The sequence below is a fragment of the Theropithecus gelada genome, chromosome 1 (assembly GCF_003255815.1).
Source record: "Theropithecus gelada isolate Dixy chromosome 1, Tgel_1.0, whole genome shotgun sequence".
Lineage (NCBI taxonomy): Eukaryota > Metazoa > Chordata > Mammalia > Primates > Cercopithecidae > Theropithecus > Theropithecus gelada.
In genome coordinates this window covers 161,093,707-161,110,313 of record NC_037668.1, presented here as the reverse complement: position 1 = coordinate 161,110,313, position 16,607 = coordinate 161,093,707, and the positions used below count along the sequence as shown (strand labels likewise).

The 16,607-nt window shown below is 43.0% G+C and overlaps 1 protein-coding gene and 1 pseudogene across 7 annotated transcripts in view; one reads left to right on the top strand and one right to left on the bottom strand.

The window, feature by feature from the left end:
- Window positions 1–16,607, top strand: part of MDM4 (MDM4, p53 regulator) — a 39,895-nt gene that overhangs the window by 12,846 nt on the left and 10,442 nt on the right. For 3 of the 7 annotated variants that reach the window (XM_025361165.1, XM_025361154.1, XM_025361159.1), the window contains 5 exons: window positions 583–657; window positions 4,928–5,061; window positions 6,452–6,507; window positions 11,976–12,043; window positions 12,754–12,853. The exons of 1 other annotated variant lie outside the window; for it this stretch is intronic. In XM_025361165.1, coding sequence (XP_025216950.1) covers window positions 583–657; window positions 4,928–5,061; window positions 6,452–6,507; window positions 11,976–12,043; window positions 12,754–12,853 — 433 coding nt within the window. Of the gene's footprint in view, window positions 1–582; window positions 658–4,927; window positions 5,062–6,451; window positions 6,508–8,775; window positions 8,864–11,975; window positions 12,044–12,753; window positions 12,854–16,607 lie in introns of those variants that run through there. 3 more of the 7 variants (XM_025361202.1, XM_025361174.1, XM_025361184.1) reach the window with 3 other exon arrangements.
- On the bottom strand, window positions 3,088–3,939 carry LOC112608989 (annotated as a pseudogene).

The following is a 16,607-nucleotide window of genomic DNA, read 5'->3' as shown; positions in this document are numbered from 1 at the left end:
TCTAAAAGAAAAAATTAGCTAGGTGCAGTGGGGTGTGCCTTTAGTTCTAGCTACTTGGGAGGCTGAGATGGGATGATCACTTGAGCCCAGGAGTTTGAAGCTGCAGTGAATTATGATCACAACCACTGCACCCAGGCTGGGCAAGAGAGTGAGACCTTGTCTCTTTTTTAAAAAAAGTAGGGGAGGTGGGGGTTGTGCTGGGTGAGGTAGCTCATGCCTATAATCCCAGCACTTTGGGAGGCGGAGGTAGGCAGGTCTCTTGAGCCCAGGGGTTTGAGACCAGCCAGGGAAACATGGTGAAACCACCTCTCTACCAAAAAAAACAAAAATTACCCAGGTGTGGTGGCGTGCACCTGTAGTCCCAGCTACTCTGGAGGCTGAAGTGGGAGGATCAGTTGAGTCTGGGAGGTTGAGGCTGCAGTGACCTGTGATCACACCACTGTACTCCAGCCAAGGCAACAGAGCAAGAACTTGCCTCAAAAAACAAAAGCGGGGGGAGCTATTTAAAGAGGTTCTCTTGTTCCATAGTTTCAGAAACCTACTTGAAATGTAAATAGCACATTTATTTTATGTTTACATCAGGTACGACCAAAACTGCCACTTTTGAAGATTTTGCATGCAGCAGGTGCGCAAGGTGAAATGTTCACTGTTAAAGAGGTAAGCCATCAAATGAAATTATCTTTTTTTTTTTTTTTTTGAGATGGAGTCTCACTCTGTTGCCCAGGCTGGAGTGCAGTGGTGCGATCTCGGCTCACTGCAAGCTCCGCCTCCCGGGTTCACGCCGTTCTCCTTCCTCAGCCTCCTGAGGACTGGGATTACAGGCACCTGCCACCATGCCCGGCTAATTTTTTGTATTTTTAGTCGAGACTGGGTTTCACCGTGTTAGCCAGGATGGTCTCGATCTCCTGACCTCGTGATCTACCCGCCTCAGCCTCCCAAAGTGCTGGATTACAAGCATGAGCCACCTCGCCCAGCCAGATTCTCCATTTTAAGAACATTTGAGAAATAGAAGCCAGTGAATATGTAGTTTTGAAATCAGGCCTAAGAAAGGAAGTTCTTCTCCTGAGGTATCAGAGGGGCAACTTTTACTCTGTTTTAAAGACTGTTAAGTTGAACATCATATTTCGTTTCTTTTGAAGTGTGTTATAAGATAAACATAAGATGAACCATGAATTCATTGATCGTAGAATTAAAATGTAGAGCAAGTAAAGATTAAAAAGACACTGGGCCTGGCACCATGGCTTACGCCTGTAATCCCAGTATTTTGGGAGGCTGAGGTGGATGGATTGCGTGAACCCAGGATTTTGAGACCAGCCTGGGCAACATGATGAAACCCCGTCTCTAAAAAAACAAAAAAAAACAAAAAAAAACAAAAATTGGGTGGGCTTGGTGGTCTGCTTGTTTAGTCCCAGCAGCTACTTGGGAGACTGAGGAGGGAGGATCGCTTGAACCCGGAAGGTGAAGGTTGCAATGAGATGCACTCCAGCTTGGTTGATAGAATGAGAGACTCTGTCTCAAAAAAAAAAAAAAAAAAGACACTGTCTGATTTACAGGCTATATTTTGAGGCAGGAATTAAATGAAGTCGTTTTCATTATAAATGTATCAGATGTGGTGGCTCACGCCTGTAATCCCAGCACTTTGCAAGGCCAAGGTGGGCGGATCACCTGAGGTTAGGGGTTCGAGACCAGCTGACCAACATGGAGAAACCCTGTCTCTACTAAAAATACAAAAGTAGCCGGGCATTGTTGTAATCCCAGCTACTCGGGAGGCTGAAGCAGGAGAATTGCTTGAACCTGGGAGGCGGAGGTTGTGGTGTGCGGAGATTGCGCCATTCAATTCCATCCTGAGCAACAGGAGCGAAACGCTGTCTCAAAAAAAAAAAAAGTGTCAGACACTCTTCTGAGCACTGTGAGTTATTTTAAACACTTATGCGTTTAGATAACTTATTTAGCTTCTGAAGTTTTTTAAAAAACAAATTGTATTCTTTAAGTGGAAAAGACTCGGTATTAAGATGTTAATCTATTGGAACTGCTTTCATTTGGTGGGGTAGATATCTAACCCTTCCTAAAGAGAATAAACAAAATTATCAAGCTTTTTTTTTTTAAACTTAAAACCTTCACACCTATCAACACTGCCAGACTCCAAAACCATACATTTCTCAAGGCAACAAATCTGGAGGCATATCTGATTTTTTAGAATACCTATATTACTTTTACGATTTTAAATTAAGCTTATCGTTTTGGAGTATATCTCTGAAAATTTTGACACATAAAACCTTTTTTTCCCCAAACTTATTAAAGTCTGGAATTTTTTTTTTTTTTTTTAGTTTTATGCTTTTATTGAAGCTTACAATTTCACTGAACTTTTGGCCCAAAATGAAAAAAATGCAAATTAAAAAAAGTTTTGGCAGGGAGAGGTGACCACTGTCCCCTGGAGATCGAAGCCGAGCAGAGCATGGCAGGCAAGTGAGGGGTCCCAGCTGTGGAGGCAGCATCCTGGCCGCCTGGCCAGAGAGGCTTAGGGAGCAGATTTGTCTGAGCAGGGCCAGCCCCAGGCAGCTAGAAGTTAACACCCAAGGATTTATGGGTGTGGTGGAATCCCAGCCACTGGTCCCATGGGCAGATCTCTCTCATGCTTGGTCAGATTCCACTTTGGAGAAAATGGGCTCATGTGACAGGATGGCCTGGTGAGGGAACACAGGTGCTAATGGTAACAGGCCGATGAACACTCACCACTGCCATCAGGGTGGAGCTCAGCTGACTGGACACTAACTCCATTACAAGGACCAGAATCTCCTGCTCCTGGTGCCAGGCTGTGCCTCTCAGCTGCTCATGGCCATCAGGACATTCAGCTTTCATCCTCTCCTCCATCAGGCCCCTACCTGTGTGACCTCAGCCCTGGTCCTCACTCTTTGGTGGCTATGATAAAGGACTCTCAATCCTCTTTTGGAACAGTGTTGCATCAAGCAAGGGAGATGTTCTTCTAAGAGGGACAGGGAAAGAAGAGAGAGAGGTCCATGTACTTCTCTCACTCTAGGAAGCCAGGAAAGGTCCCTGGTGTACTCCATTCTCCACAGATGGGTTGAGTCATAGCGTCCGAGAAGCTGTCATGGTGACGATGTCCTCGAAGCTGAGCCAAATGTTGCCTCGTACAGCTGTGTCCTTCTCCTGGAAGGCCTCTGTCAGCACCTGCAGCTGGGTGCACACCTGGATGAAGCGATAAAGCTGCCTGACAGGATTGGCAGAGCGTAGGCAGTAGCCGGAGACCAGTAGCTGGGTGAACTGGGGGCTCAGGTTGTAGCACATATGGGACAGAGCTTGCTGCAGCTCTGTGTAGCTAATGAAGCCTGAGTGGTCCCTGTCATAACTGCTGGAAGAGCTGCTTCCACTGCTGGATGAATTTCCATGGGGCTGAGAAGCCGTAGACATTGATGTGACCTGATTAGGTCTTGTCAAGCATGTTTATCATCATGAGGCAGGTCTCATCAATGAACAAGGATCAGTTGCAGTTGACCAGAGCCTACTTCACCTCCTTCATGGAGATAAAGCCACTGTGATCAGAGTCCATCGACTGGAACCAGGAGTAGGCCTCATCCATATTGGGAGGGGAGCCACCCTGTCCGTAAGGCCTGAGCTGCTGGGCACTGTAGGAATTTGGAGGTGGCTGACCATAGGGGCCCCTGGAGCTGCACCGTCATATGGTCTTCCTGGAGTTCCAGAGGGGAACATCCCAAGATTGAAGTGTGCATAGGGCCCTCTACCAGCTGGTGGTCCTGAAGGCCCTCCAGGGGCAGGACCCCCATAACCACCATCAGGGGGTAGCATGCTGCCATACTGCTGTCCACTATTGAGGGGTTCAGGATAGTAGCTACCCGGAGGGGTTCCTGGCACTTGTCCTGCATCTCCAGGGCAGCCCTGCCCATACAGATAGCTGGCCATGGCGATTCTAACATCACACGCAGGCAAGGGGTAAAGTCTGGATTTTTATATCATTATAGTGGTTATGATGAATTATGCCATCTCCTTCATTTAGCATGGCAGAGTTTGCCTGAGTTTACACAATGAGCTTTGTGTTATGAACCTTGACTCTATTTATTTCATAAAGGGAATTTCCTGATTTTTATTATTTATTTTTTTTGAGCCAGGGTCTTACTATATCACCCAGGCTGGAGTGCAGTGGTGGTATCTCAGCTCACTGCAACCTCCGCTTCCCAGATTCAAGTGATCCTACTGCCTCAGCCTTCCTAGTAGCTGGGACTACAGGCGTGCCTCACTACACCTGGCTCAGTTTTGTGTTTTTTGTGTTTTTTGTTTTGCCATGTTGCCCAGGCTGGTATCAAACTCCTGGGTTCAAGTAATTTGCCCGCCTTGGCCTCCCAAAGTGCTGGGATTACAGGTATGAACCACTTCATCCAGCTGACTAAATTTTTATTTGATAAACACTTGGATTTTATGTTTTGTTCACTTACAGTGCTGATGACTCTTATTAAACATTGTGCTTCATTTGCCAAAAAAATTATTACGTGAACACACATCAAAAGCCTAAAGTCGTTGTTTATGTGCCCTGGACTGGGAAAATATTTTTATACTCCAGGCAAATTACTTCTAGTAATAGACTTCTTTATTTGGACAGCTGAGAAAATTTTTAAGAGGATACTAGGTAAATTCACTGCTTTTTCTCATTGTCAGATCAGTTCATTTCTGTGCTTAAAAGTCTTGGTCTGTTAATTGTCAGAAAGACAGTGAGTAGGTGGACCTAGTAGTTGGGAGTGGCTTTCCTGTTGTAGGACCCCTTACACAAACATTGACAGTCTTGTAAATATGTTATTTCTTTCTCTAGCAAACTAACTTACCTTACCTCCTCTAATGAATTTGTGTTTTTGGCAGCAGCTGGACAGATCACAACATGGTATTTTATTCCACGCAGGTCATGCACTATTTAGGTCAGTACATAATGGTGAAGCAGCTTTATGATCAGCAGGAGCAGCATATGGTATATTGTGGTGGAGATCTTTTGGGAGAACTTCTGGGACGTCAGAGCTTCTCCGTGAAAGACCCAAGGTAAACAGACTGAGGGTTTGCGTATCTTTTTGGGTTCTTTTACCTAGCCACTTAATTTCTATGGGTTATTAATATTTATTGCTTTATTCAACAAATATATAAGGGCCTATGTATGTTAGGTAGCCTATGAGGCACTGAGAATACGGTAATGAGCAACACACAGTCTGATTTCTTGGAGTATACAGAGTAGTGAGTCAATAGATGCTCTTGCCCATCTTAATCAAATAATCACACTAATTCATAGTAAACCTACACTATGGTAAGTGCTACAGAAAAGAGATACATGAAGCAGGTAGTGGGTGGGATTTAGAGTGTTAGAGGTCAAGAAAGTGTTCTTTTGAGCAAGTGAAATTTGAGCCAAAAGCTGAACGATAATTAGGAAGTTGATCAGAGGGAGTTAGTTGAAAGAGAGTTTGAGGTTGATTGAACACCATGTGTAAAGGCCTGGGTAGGAGGAAGCTTGATGTTACTAGGTTAGAATTTTGTGAAATAATTGTTGGAGAGAGAGGAGTGAGCAGATGAGAGAGATGTAGAATTGCTGGGCAGTTGGGGGTTGATGATGAGCCTAGTCAGAATTACAATAGGGCTAACCTGACCTGTTACTTTTCTCCAGCTGCATGGGGTGTAAGTTATTAGCTTATACAGTCAGAAGCTAATTAGTAATTTGGAAGCTTGCTTTCTCTGTATTTTTGATGACTGCTGCTTCTGAGCTCATTCTGTCTTACACTAAGACTTCCCTTAGCTGGGTGCGGTGGCTCACACCTGTAATTCTAGCACTTTGGGAGGCCAAGGTTGGTGGATCACCTGAGGTCAGGAGTTTGAGACCAGCCTGGCCAACATAGTGAAACCCTGTCTCTTACCAAAAATACAAAAAATTAGCTGGGCTTGGTGGTGGGCTTCTGTAATCCTAGCAAGTAGGGAGGCTGAGGCAGGAGAATCACTTGAATCTGGGAGGCAGAGATTGCAGTGAGCCGAGATCGTGCCATTGCACTCCAGCCTGGACAATAGGAGCAAAACTCCATCTCCAAAAAAAAAAACAACAAAAAACTCCCCTCCACCCCCACTCTGCAATTAAAATGTGAAACTTAACTCCTGGAAGGAAGGAATAGTTTCCAAAAGAGATTTCCCCACTTGGATTACTGTTAGCTAATGAAATGAAATGTAAATTAATCAGTTTTTTAATGGGGGCAGAGTAACACGGAGGCCTGGGCATTAACATCTTAATATTTAAATAATTAAACACTGTTCTGGGAAAAAGATTCTGCCTCTATGCCTTACAGAGAGAGTTGAGAGATAACATCAGAAATACGTTTAATATTTAACAGCAAACCACTGATATCTTCATAGTGACATTTGGGGTTGTTAATTTTTTATCTTCTTTCTTTAACAGCCCTCTCTATGATATGCTAAGAAAGAATCTTGTCACTTTAGCCACTGCTACTACAGGTATGTCACATCATATTTCTTCAGTCTGTATCACAGCTTTGATACAGGGGGCAAATGATGGGAAAGCAAAGAAGATGAAGGTGGAAATAGAATGCTATCTTTGGCATGACTGGGAGAAATACATACTACCTGTCACACAGAATGTTATGTTATTAACTTTTCACTGAAAAATCAAACAGAGTAGAAGGATTCCCACTTTCTAGACGTATTGTTAACATTTTGTCATATTGCTTCATCTAGGCACACTTTTAAAAATTTCTAGCAGATAAGGACTTTTTTTTCCAAACATTGAATATCATTATTACACAAAACACATTTAACATGTAATTCCATAATCCTATTTCGTAGCTAGTTTATGTATCATTTCCCCCAGTTATCTCAAAAATACCTTGTATTTTTGTCTTACCTGAATTAAGATCCAAAGTCCACACATTGCCTTTGGTTGATATGTCTCATAAGTGTCTTTAATCTATAAAACTTTCCTTTTGTTTTCATGTCATTTACTTGTTGAAGAAATGGGTCATTTGTTCTGTAGAATTTCCCACGTTCTAGAGTTGGCAGATTGTATCCTTGTGATTTTGTTTAATGTGTTTCTTTACCCCCCTCTATTTTTGGTAAACTGGTAATGCTTGAATAAATTCAAGTTTAAATTTTTTGCCAAGAAAGCTTTATAGGTGGTGCTTCATACTTCTGTTTAATCACATCAGAGTCATGTAAGGTCTGCCTGTCTCTCTTTTAGTCAGTCATGTTAACAATCTGTGGGCTCAGGTGTTATCAGTCTGATCCATCTGTTATACAGGTCACTCAAGAACCTTTCACCTAATGGCTTTAGCCATCTCTTATCTGAATGCCAATTTGTCTAACTCTTTGCTTGATTCTAGACCTTCTAAATACTGCTCTTAGAGTTAAATCTATTAGGTATGTATAGGAAGCTGGCTGTACTGGAGTCTGGAGTCTCCAAAATGGTGGTCTATAAGAGATAGGTAAATAAACTGGACAGACTGTAGCCATTTCCAAATAATGAAACTTTTTTCCTTTCCGCTACTACATAAAGCCCTTTTGTGAGCTTCATATTAGATTTTAGGTAACATTGCCCTTTGAAGAAAGCCCAAGTTAGTAATCTTTTTAGATTGACCATCTTTTTTTCTTCTGAACGGGTCTCTGGTTGCCCAGGCTGGAGTGCAGTGGCACTATCTCAGCTCACTGCAGCCTGGACCTCTCAGGCTCACGTGGTTCTCCCACCTCAGCCTCCTGAGCAGCTGGGATTATAGGCACGTGCCACCACGCCTGGCTAATTTTTTGTAGTTTTAGTAGAGACAGGGTTTTGCTGTGTTGCTCAGGCTGATCTCGAGCTCCTGGACTCAAGCAATCTACCCACTTTGGCCTCCCAGAATCCTGGGATTATAGGTGTGAACCACTGCACTTGTCCAAGGTTGACTGTCTTTTGATAGTTTATTGAAATAAGTAGGTTGAGAAGAATCCATGCCTTTTTATCTTTTTCTTTCTTTCTTTTCTTTCTTCTTCTTTTTTTTTTTAATGTAGGGAGACTTGCTGTGTCGCTCAGGCTGGAATGCAGTGGTGCAATCATAGTTCACTGCAGCCTCTACCTCCTGGGCTTAAGTCATCTTCCTGTCTCAGCCTCCCAAATAGCTAGGACTATAGGTGCATGGCACTGCACTGCACCTGGCTAATTTTTTTTTTTTTTTGTAGAAATGGGGTCTTGCTGTGTTGCCCAGACTGGTCTTGAACTCCTGGCCTCAAGTGATTCTTCCACTTCGGCCTCCCAAGGTGGTGGGATTACAGGCATGAGCCACCACGCCCAGACCTAAATCAATTCCTAATAAAGATTTATTCTTTAAAGGCAGAGAAAGAGACGTTGCTGTCATACTGAAATATGATTTTGAAGTTACTGAATTTTGAAGCCTGTTAGTCTCATTGAGTCATTTGCCCACTTTATATAGCTGTAAATTTGAGAGTGAAGATCCTGCAAATGATATGGCAGCTTTATTGAATTTCAGTCACTTGTGAAATAGCATGGCTTTCCTGGGATAGTCACTAAAGGTTTGAAATACATGGAGGATTTTATAATTGCTGATCTACTTTTTCAGTAAAATTTGTTTTCGGATTCATCTGTTCTCTGAATATAATTCTCCCTTTTTTCCTCTCATTTCCTTTCTTGTACTTTCTCTGCAGAGTTTAACATGCCATATAAAGAATATTTTGTTGTTGGTTTTGTTTTGTTTGAGACAGGATCTCTCTGTTGCTTAGGCTAGAGTGCAGTGGCAAGATCTCGGCTCACTGCAGCCTGTGCCTCTGTGGCGCAAGCAATCCTCCCACCTCAGCCTCCCCAGTAGCTGGGACTACAGGAGTATGCCACCACACATGGCTAGTTTTTTGTGTATTTTTTTGTAAGTACAGGTTTTCCCCTTGTTGCCTAGGCTGGTCTTGAACTCCAGGACTCAAGCGATACCCCTTCTTCGGCCTCCCAAAGTGTTGGGATGACAGGCGTGAGCCACCATGCCTGGCCCATTTTTATTCTTTAACTTATCGTTTTGAAAATATTTCAGATTTAATAAAGTTGCGAAAGTATTGCATAGAGTTTCCCTATACCCTTTATCCAGAGTCCCCAAATGGTAACATCTTACATGATAATAGTGTGATGATCAAAACCAGAAAATTGCCCCAAGTAATTCTGATTGGTTATCTGTTCTTACTTGCAATTGCTATGGTGCTTGTGGATGGCCATCTCTGTTGATTTTTTTTTTTTTTTTTTTGAGACGGAGTCTTGCTCTGCCGCCCAGGCTGGAGTACAGTGGCCGGATCTCAGCTCACTGCAAGCTCCGCCTCCCGGGTTCAGGCCATTCTCCTGCCTCAGCCTCCCGAGTAGCTGGGACTACAGGCGCCTGCCACCTCGCCTGGCTAGTTTTTTGTATTTTTAGTAGAGACAGGGTTTCACCGTGTTAGCCAGGATGGTCTCGATCTCCTGACCTCGTGATCCACCCATCTCGGCCTCCCAAAGTGCTGGGATTACAGGCTTGAGCCACCGCGCCCGGCCCATCTCTGTTGATTTTTATGATTTCAGTTGCTTGTGTTTTATTTGAAAGGACAAATGAGAGAAATGCTTTTCATGTAATCTATTTTATACCTTTGCAGATGGGTTAGACTTTTCATTTTGATCAAGAAGATGACATTGTTTAAAATGGTAGTCCTTTTTTTTTTTTGAGATGGAGTCTTGCTCTGTCTCCCAGGCTGGAGTGCAGTGGCATGATCTCGGCTCACTGCAGCCTCTGCCTCCCAGGTTCACGCTGTTCACCTGCCTCAGCCTCCTGAGTAGCTGGGACTACAGGTGCCCGCCACCAGGCCTGGCTAATTTTTTATATTTTTAGTAGAGACTGGGTTTCACCGTGTTAGCCAGGATGGTCTCGATCTCCTAACCTTGGACCTCGTGATCCGCCAGCCTCAGCCTCCCAAAGTACTGGAATTACAGGCGTGAACCACTGCGCCTAGCCTGAAATGGTAGTTCTTTCTAAATCATTTCTCCAAATTTTCCCATGTATACAAATGAAATAAATATGATGAACTTTGTGTGTGTTTATCAATTTTTGAGACTGAGTCTTGCTTTGTGGACCAGGCTGGAGTGCAGTGGTGTGATCTCAGCTCACTGCAGCCTCTGCCTCCTGGGTTCAAGTGATTCTCCTGCCTCAGCCTCCTGAGTAGCTGGGATTACAGGTGCACACCACCATGCCGGGCTAATTTTTGTGATTTTAGTAGAGATGAGGTTTCACCAGGCTGGTGGGTTACCCAGAGTGGTCTCAAACTCCTGCGCTCAAGCGATCCACACATCTCGACCTCCCAAAGTTCTGGGATTACAGGTGTGAGCCACCACACCCGGCCGGTTTTAAAACTTCTTTTTTATATTGTGGTTTCCCCAGATAATTTATTTTTGCTTGTAACTGTTTTAACCTTAGTAAGGCTTTATAAATATAAATGACAGTAATAGGATTGCTTTATTAAATAATTGCTCCTGGCCGCATGCAGTGGCTCACGCCTGTAATCCCAGCACTTTGGGAGGTTGAGGTGGGTGGATCACAAAGTCAGGAGTTTGAGACCAACCTGGCCAAGATGGTGAAACCCTGTCTCTACTAAAAATATAAAAATGAGCACCTATAAGCCTAGCTACTTGGGAGGCACAGGCAGAAGAATCGCTTGAACCAGGGAGGTGGATATTGTAGTAAGCTGAGATTGTGCCACTGCTCTCCAGCCAGGGTGACAGAGCAAGACTCGGTCTCAAACAAACAAACAAAAAAATTGCTCCATCTGCATTATATGTTAATCGAACTTTGCTTTGAAGATCACTGTGGTCAGAAAATGCCATCTCTCAAACTTTTCATTGTCTCCATTTGTCTACAAAAATGTTTCTGGAAATAATGTTTTTTATAATTAGAATTTTGAAAATGTTTGCTTTTTCAGTAGAACTGCATTGACAGATAAGTTGTAGGATCTGTATCCTTCCTCTAGAAGCCTTTATTGGATGGTGATGATATTTTCCATATTTTATCTCTGAATCTGGTAGTGGTTGGTGAACCTGACCCACAGTAGACTTATTTTGGGTGTATCTCATTTACATAGCCTCAAATAATGAATAGTCCAGATTATTAAATTGTTTGCAGCTTGATCTTTTCCTGTAGCCAAGTTTTTGTCTTTTGTTCTACTTGAAAAATTTCTTCGTAAGTCCTTGGAATACATCTCTCTTTTAGATTAATGTAATATCTAAGAATTTCTCTCTACTGGGTTGTTTTCCTTGCTTCTTTTTATTGGCCTTGAAAAAAACTTTATTTGCTGCTGCTTCTTAGGAAATGTTTATCGTAACTGGGAAAAATAAGATGATGAAAAAAATTAATTTATATACACGTGACGGTGATGGGAATTTCAACCATAAAATTATCCTTGACACTTAGAATGTCGCTTTAGATGAAGATCCTATTGTTTTATGAAGCAAACGGGGAAAAATCCAGATTTTAAGATCTTATAACCCTGTATGACTTAACACTTGAAAATCAAAATTAAATTTAAAAAGCCACACACTTTTTTGCTGTTGTTTGTGAGTTAGGTGAATTCGGTAATATAGGAAGAGATGACAAAAATAGTCTCCATTGTGTCCTGCTTGGAGCCAATTTTCATATAAAAATTTAAAAGCTTGATATGGAAGAACATTTTTAGCTATTTTTCACTTTTTTTTTTCCCAATTATATTTTGGTAATATATTTTGGATATGGCCTGTCTTGGTCTTTGTCATTTTTATCAATTTTGATTTTTCCCTTGCAAATGAGAGCTTTGTCCAGCCAACATGGAGAAGTACATTTCTAGGGACTAAACCTGGCTCCCGGGTTGTTTGCTGAGGTCCTTTTTGTGTGGAAAGAATGGTTATTACCAGGGAAGGTTTTCCTTTTGTTTTACTTGCTATCCAGATGCTGCTCAGACTCTCGCTCTCGCACAGGATCACAGTATGGATATTCCAAGTCAAGACCAACTGAAGGTAAAATCACCACACGGTGACTTCTTTTGTTGTACAGAGTGGCCCCTTCTCTGTACCTATGGATCTTGGACTCCCAAGACCTTTCCCTGAATATGGTAAGAATTTAATAAGAAAGGTTCTTGGGAGTTCACAGACCAGGGACAGAGTGAACCTTCTCTGTTCTGCCCATAACAGAGTTCCAGTCTCTGAACCTTTCTTTGGGATGTAGCACTTCTGATCTTCAGTTCTTCCAGTTGCATTTTTCTTTGGGTTTGTGTGTACCTGTGTGTGTGTGTTTGAGGAAATTGCTTTATTAGATTTTAATAGGCTTGTTGCAGTTAAGTTCATGTCAGGCCATTTCCTAAAGCTTCCCCAAACCTGGGGAAACTTTATAGTCATCTTGGTACATGTGAGGGTTTCATATGTTTTCTGAATTATGCCTAATTTTGTAGTAGACTTGAGGCTTTATACAGATAGCCTGTTTTTAACAGTAGATTTTGGCCTTTGTGTAGAGGTTTTTTATGGCCCCAGGTTTGGGATTCTTCTAGCTTTGCTCACAGTGGGTTGAGGAGAGGTGTTGCCTTTATATGATGACTGTTGTGAACTTGAGTTCTCTTTCTTGTGTGTAACCCATTGTGTTGCACACTAACTGGTGAGCCAGAATGGAACTGCTACATCCCCTGGTCTCAGTTATTTCTACTGCACTGATGGACACCTTTCCCTTCTTTCAGCAAAGTACAGAGGAAAGTTCCACTTCCAGGAAAAGAACTACAGAAGACGATATCCCCACACTGCCTACCTCAGAGCATAAATGCAGAAATTCTAGAGAAGGTATGTTTTGGATTAAGGCTATACAGACTTTTGTTCTCTTTCTCTTCACCCAACCTTTTTTTTTTTAATCTCTCCGTATGTGAAGTAGGAGAGGCATATGTCATCATTTCTCATCCTTTACTGAAAACCTTTTTATCAGCCTAGTTACTATCATTGTTAGCTTTGAAGATGGTAGTGCTCTTTTAGCAACCCATGAGTACTAGGATGGTGCGAGACCCTTCCATGAGCTAGTGTGTTACTAGAAAATAGCCATACATTTATTGATTTGCCACCAGGTGAATTTTCTATATACATGAATTCAGCTGCCTTAGACTTTTCAATCTTAGTATTCTTGTATGTATATGATTTGGTTGGAATTTTTATTTTGATTTGTCTACTTGAGGCAAAGGCTAATTTTCATACTTTTTTTTTGAGTCAGAGTCTCACTGGGTCGTGCAGGTTGGAGTGCAGCAGTGCCATCTCAGCTCACTACAACCTCCACCTCCCTGGTTCAAGTGATTCTTGTGCCTCAGCCTCCTGAGTAGCTGAGATTACGAGTCTGTGCCACCACTCCCAGCTATTTATTTATTTATTTATTTTGAGACGGAGTCTCGCTCTTGTTGCACAGGCTGAGTGCAATGGCGTGATTTCAGCTCACTGCAGCCTCTGCCCCCCAGGTTCAAGTGAATTCTCCTGCCTTAGCCTCTGGAGTAGCTGGGATTACAGGCATGTGCCACCACGCCTGGCTAATTTTGTATTTTTAGTAGAGATGGGGTTTCCCCATGTTGGTCAGACTGGTCTCCAACTCCCAACCTCAGGTGATCTGCCCGCCTCGGCCTCCCAAAGTGCTGGGATTACAGGCGCACACCACCATGCCTGGCTAATTTTGGGGTTTTGCGATGTTGGCCAAGCTGGTCTCAAACTCCTGGCCTCAAATGATCTATCTGCCTCAGCCTCCTAAAGTGCTGGGATTAAAGGCGCGAGCCACTGCACCTGGCCCAATTTTTACACATTTTGAAGTTTGCAAAGATGACATAATATACTTAATCACAAAGCCAAGAATGAGATATAAGAAGCCTGGTATAAGTTGAGCATTCTAAATTTGAAATGTTGAGCATTCTCAGTTTGAAAGATGGCAATGCTCTTTTAGCAACCCATGAATACTAAGATGGTGCAAGACCCTTTCAAAGGATCTTAGAACTAAAGTTGAGCATCCAAAATCTGAAAACTTTTTTTTTTGTGTGTGTGAGACAGAGTCTTGCTCTTGTCACCAGGCTGGAATGCAGTGGCGCAATCTCAGTTCACTGCAGCCTCCACCTCCCGTGTTTAAGTGATTCTCCTGCCTCAACCTCCTAAGTAGCTGGGATTACATGCGTGCACCACTATGCCCAGCTAATTTTTGTGTTCGTAGTAGAGACAGGGTTTTACCATGTTGGCCAGGATGGGTTGGTCTCATGACCTCGTGATCCACCCGCCTTGGCCTCCCAAAGTGCTGGGATTACAGGCATGAGCCACCACACCCAGCCTCTGAAAACTTTTTCACATGACACGACAAGTAGAAAATTTAACACCTGACCTCATGTGACAGGTTGCAGTGAAAACTTTGTTTCATGCACAGAATTATTTAAAATATTATATAAAACTACCTTCAGGCTATGTGTACAAGGTGTGCATGAAAACCTGGGTCCCGTTGGCCGGGCGCGGTGGCTCACACCTGTAATCCCAGCACTTTGGGAGGCTGAGGCGGGCGGATCACAAGGTCAGGAGATCGAGGCCATCCTGGCTAACATGGTGAAACCCCGTCTCTACTAAAAAAAATACAAAAAAATAGCTGGACTTTGTGGCGGGCGCCTGTAGTCCCAGCTACTCAGGAGTCTGAGGCAGGAGAATGGTGTGAACTCGAGAGGCGGAGCTTGCAGTGAACTGAGATCGCGCCACTGCACTCCAGTCTGGGCGACAGAGCGAGACTCTGTCTCAAAAAAAAAAAAAAAAGAAAAGAAAAAGAAAAGAAAACTTAGCTGCCATCCCTAGGATATCTCATTATATATATGCAGATATTCCAAATCCAGAAAAAATTGTTTTGCCCTTGGATGGTGGTCACCAGATCTTTGCCATTCCATTAGATATGCTGTGATCAGGCTAATGAGTTAATCCATATTTTCCCCAAAATTCTATTTTAAAAAACACTTTCTAGGCTGGGCGCAGTGGCTCATGCCTGTAATTCTAGCACTTTGGGAGGCTGAGGCGGGCAGATCACCTGAGAGCAGGAGTTCGAGACCAGCCTGGCCACCATGGTGAAACCCTGTCTCTATTAAAAATACAAAAATTAGCCAGACACGGTGGCAGGTGCCTGTAATCCCAGCTACTTGGGAGGCTGAGGCAGGAGAATTGCTTGAACTTGGGAGGCAGAGGTTGCAAAGCCAAGATCACACCATTGCGCTCCAGCCTGGGGGACAAGAGCAAGACTTCGTCTCAAAAAACAAACAAACATTTTCTAAAATTAGTTTTTTGTTTTTGTTTTTCTTTTGGTGAAGATGTGTAAAATCATAAATTCCCCAGAGTCATTTTATGGCATGATGGCTTCTAGTCTAGGCATGTGGAACAATGGCAGGTTAAGCCTCTGGTTATATCCGAGAAACTTTGGCTGCTGAAGTTATTTTAAAAGCTTAAATTTAATTTGAATAAGTTTATCATGCTAGATTGTTTTCTTTACATTTCATTTGAGCATAAACTGAATTTTGGTCTGCCTACTTTGTAACTATTCCAGTCTATATGATATTAAATGTGTAATTTTATTCCTTAATGCAAATCCTTGCTTATTTTATACTCAAAAGGCAATTTTAAGATGTGTAAGAACATGGCTGGGCACTGTTAGAAAATCAAGGCTGGGCATGGTAGCTCGTCCTGTAATCCCAGCACTTTGGGAGGCCGAGGCAGGAGGATTACTTGAGCTGAAGAGTTTGAGACCAGCTTGGGTAACATAATGAGACCTCGTCTCTACAAAAACTTAGCCCAGTGAAAAATTAGCTGGGCACGATGGTGTGCACCAGTGGTCCCAGCCGCTCAGGAGGCTGAGATGGAAGGATCACTTGAGCCCAAGAGGTGGAGATTGCAGTGAACGGAGGTTGCAGTGAATCAATATCATGTCGCAGCACTCCAGCCTGGGCAACAAAGTGGCACCCTGTCTCAAAAAAAAGTTGGGGGCAAGGGCAGGTATAAGAATAGCCAATTCAAGGGGGGATATGTAGTTTGTGATGAAAATTTGAGAATAAATAATAGTATTTTTCAGGAAGACCTATCGGTAGAAGGGACAGAATTTTTGTTTTTTTTTTTTTTTTTTTGAGACGGAGTCTCGCTCTGTCGTCCAGGCTGGAGTGCAGTGGCCGGATCTCAGCTCACTGCAAGCTCCGCCTCCCGGGTTTACGCCATTCTCCTGCCTCAGCCTCCCGAGTAGCTGGGACTACAGGCGCCCGCCACCTCGCCCGGCTAGTTTTTTTGTATTTTTTTTTAGTAGAGATGGGGTTTCACCGTGTTAACCAGGATGGTCTCGATCTCCTGACCTCGTGATCCGCCCGTCTTGGCCTCCCAAAGTGCTGGGATTACAGGCTTGAGCCACCACGCCCGGCCTGGACAGAATTTTTATTTGTGGAAAGAATGACCTATTTTCATTTCCTTCATAAGTTGTAGAGCTCGAGTAGGGAAGAATAACTTTAATATGGACCATTTCAAGAATTTGGTTTCTGATATTTTCTTTTTTTTTTTTTTTTTTTTTTTT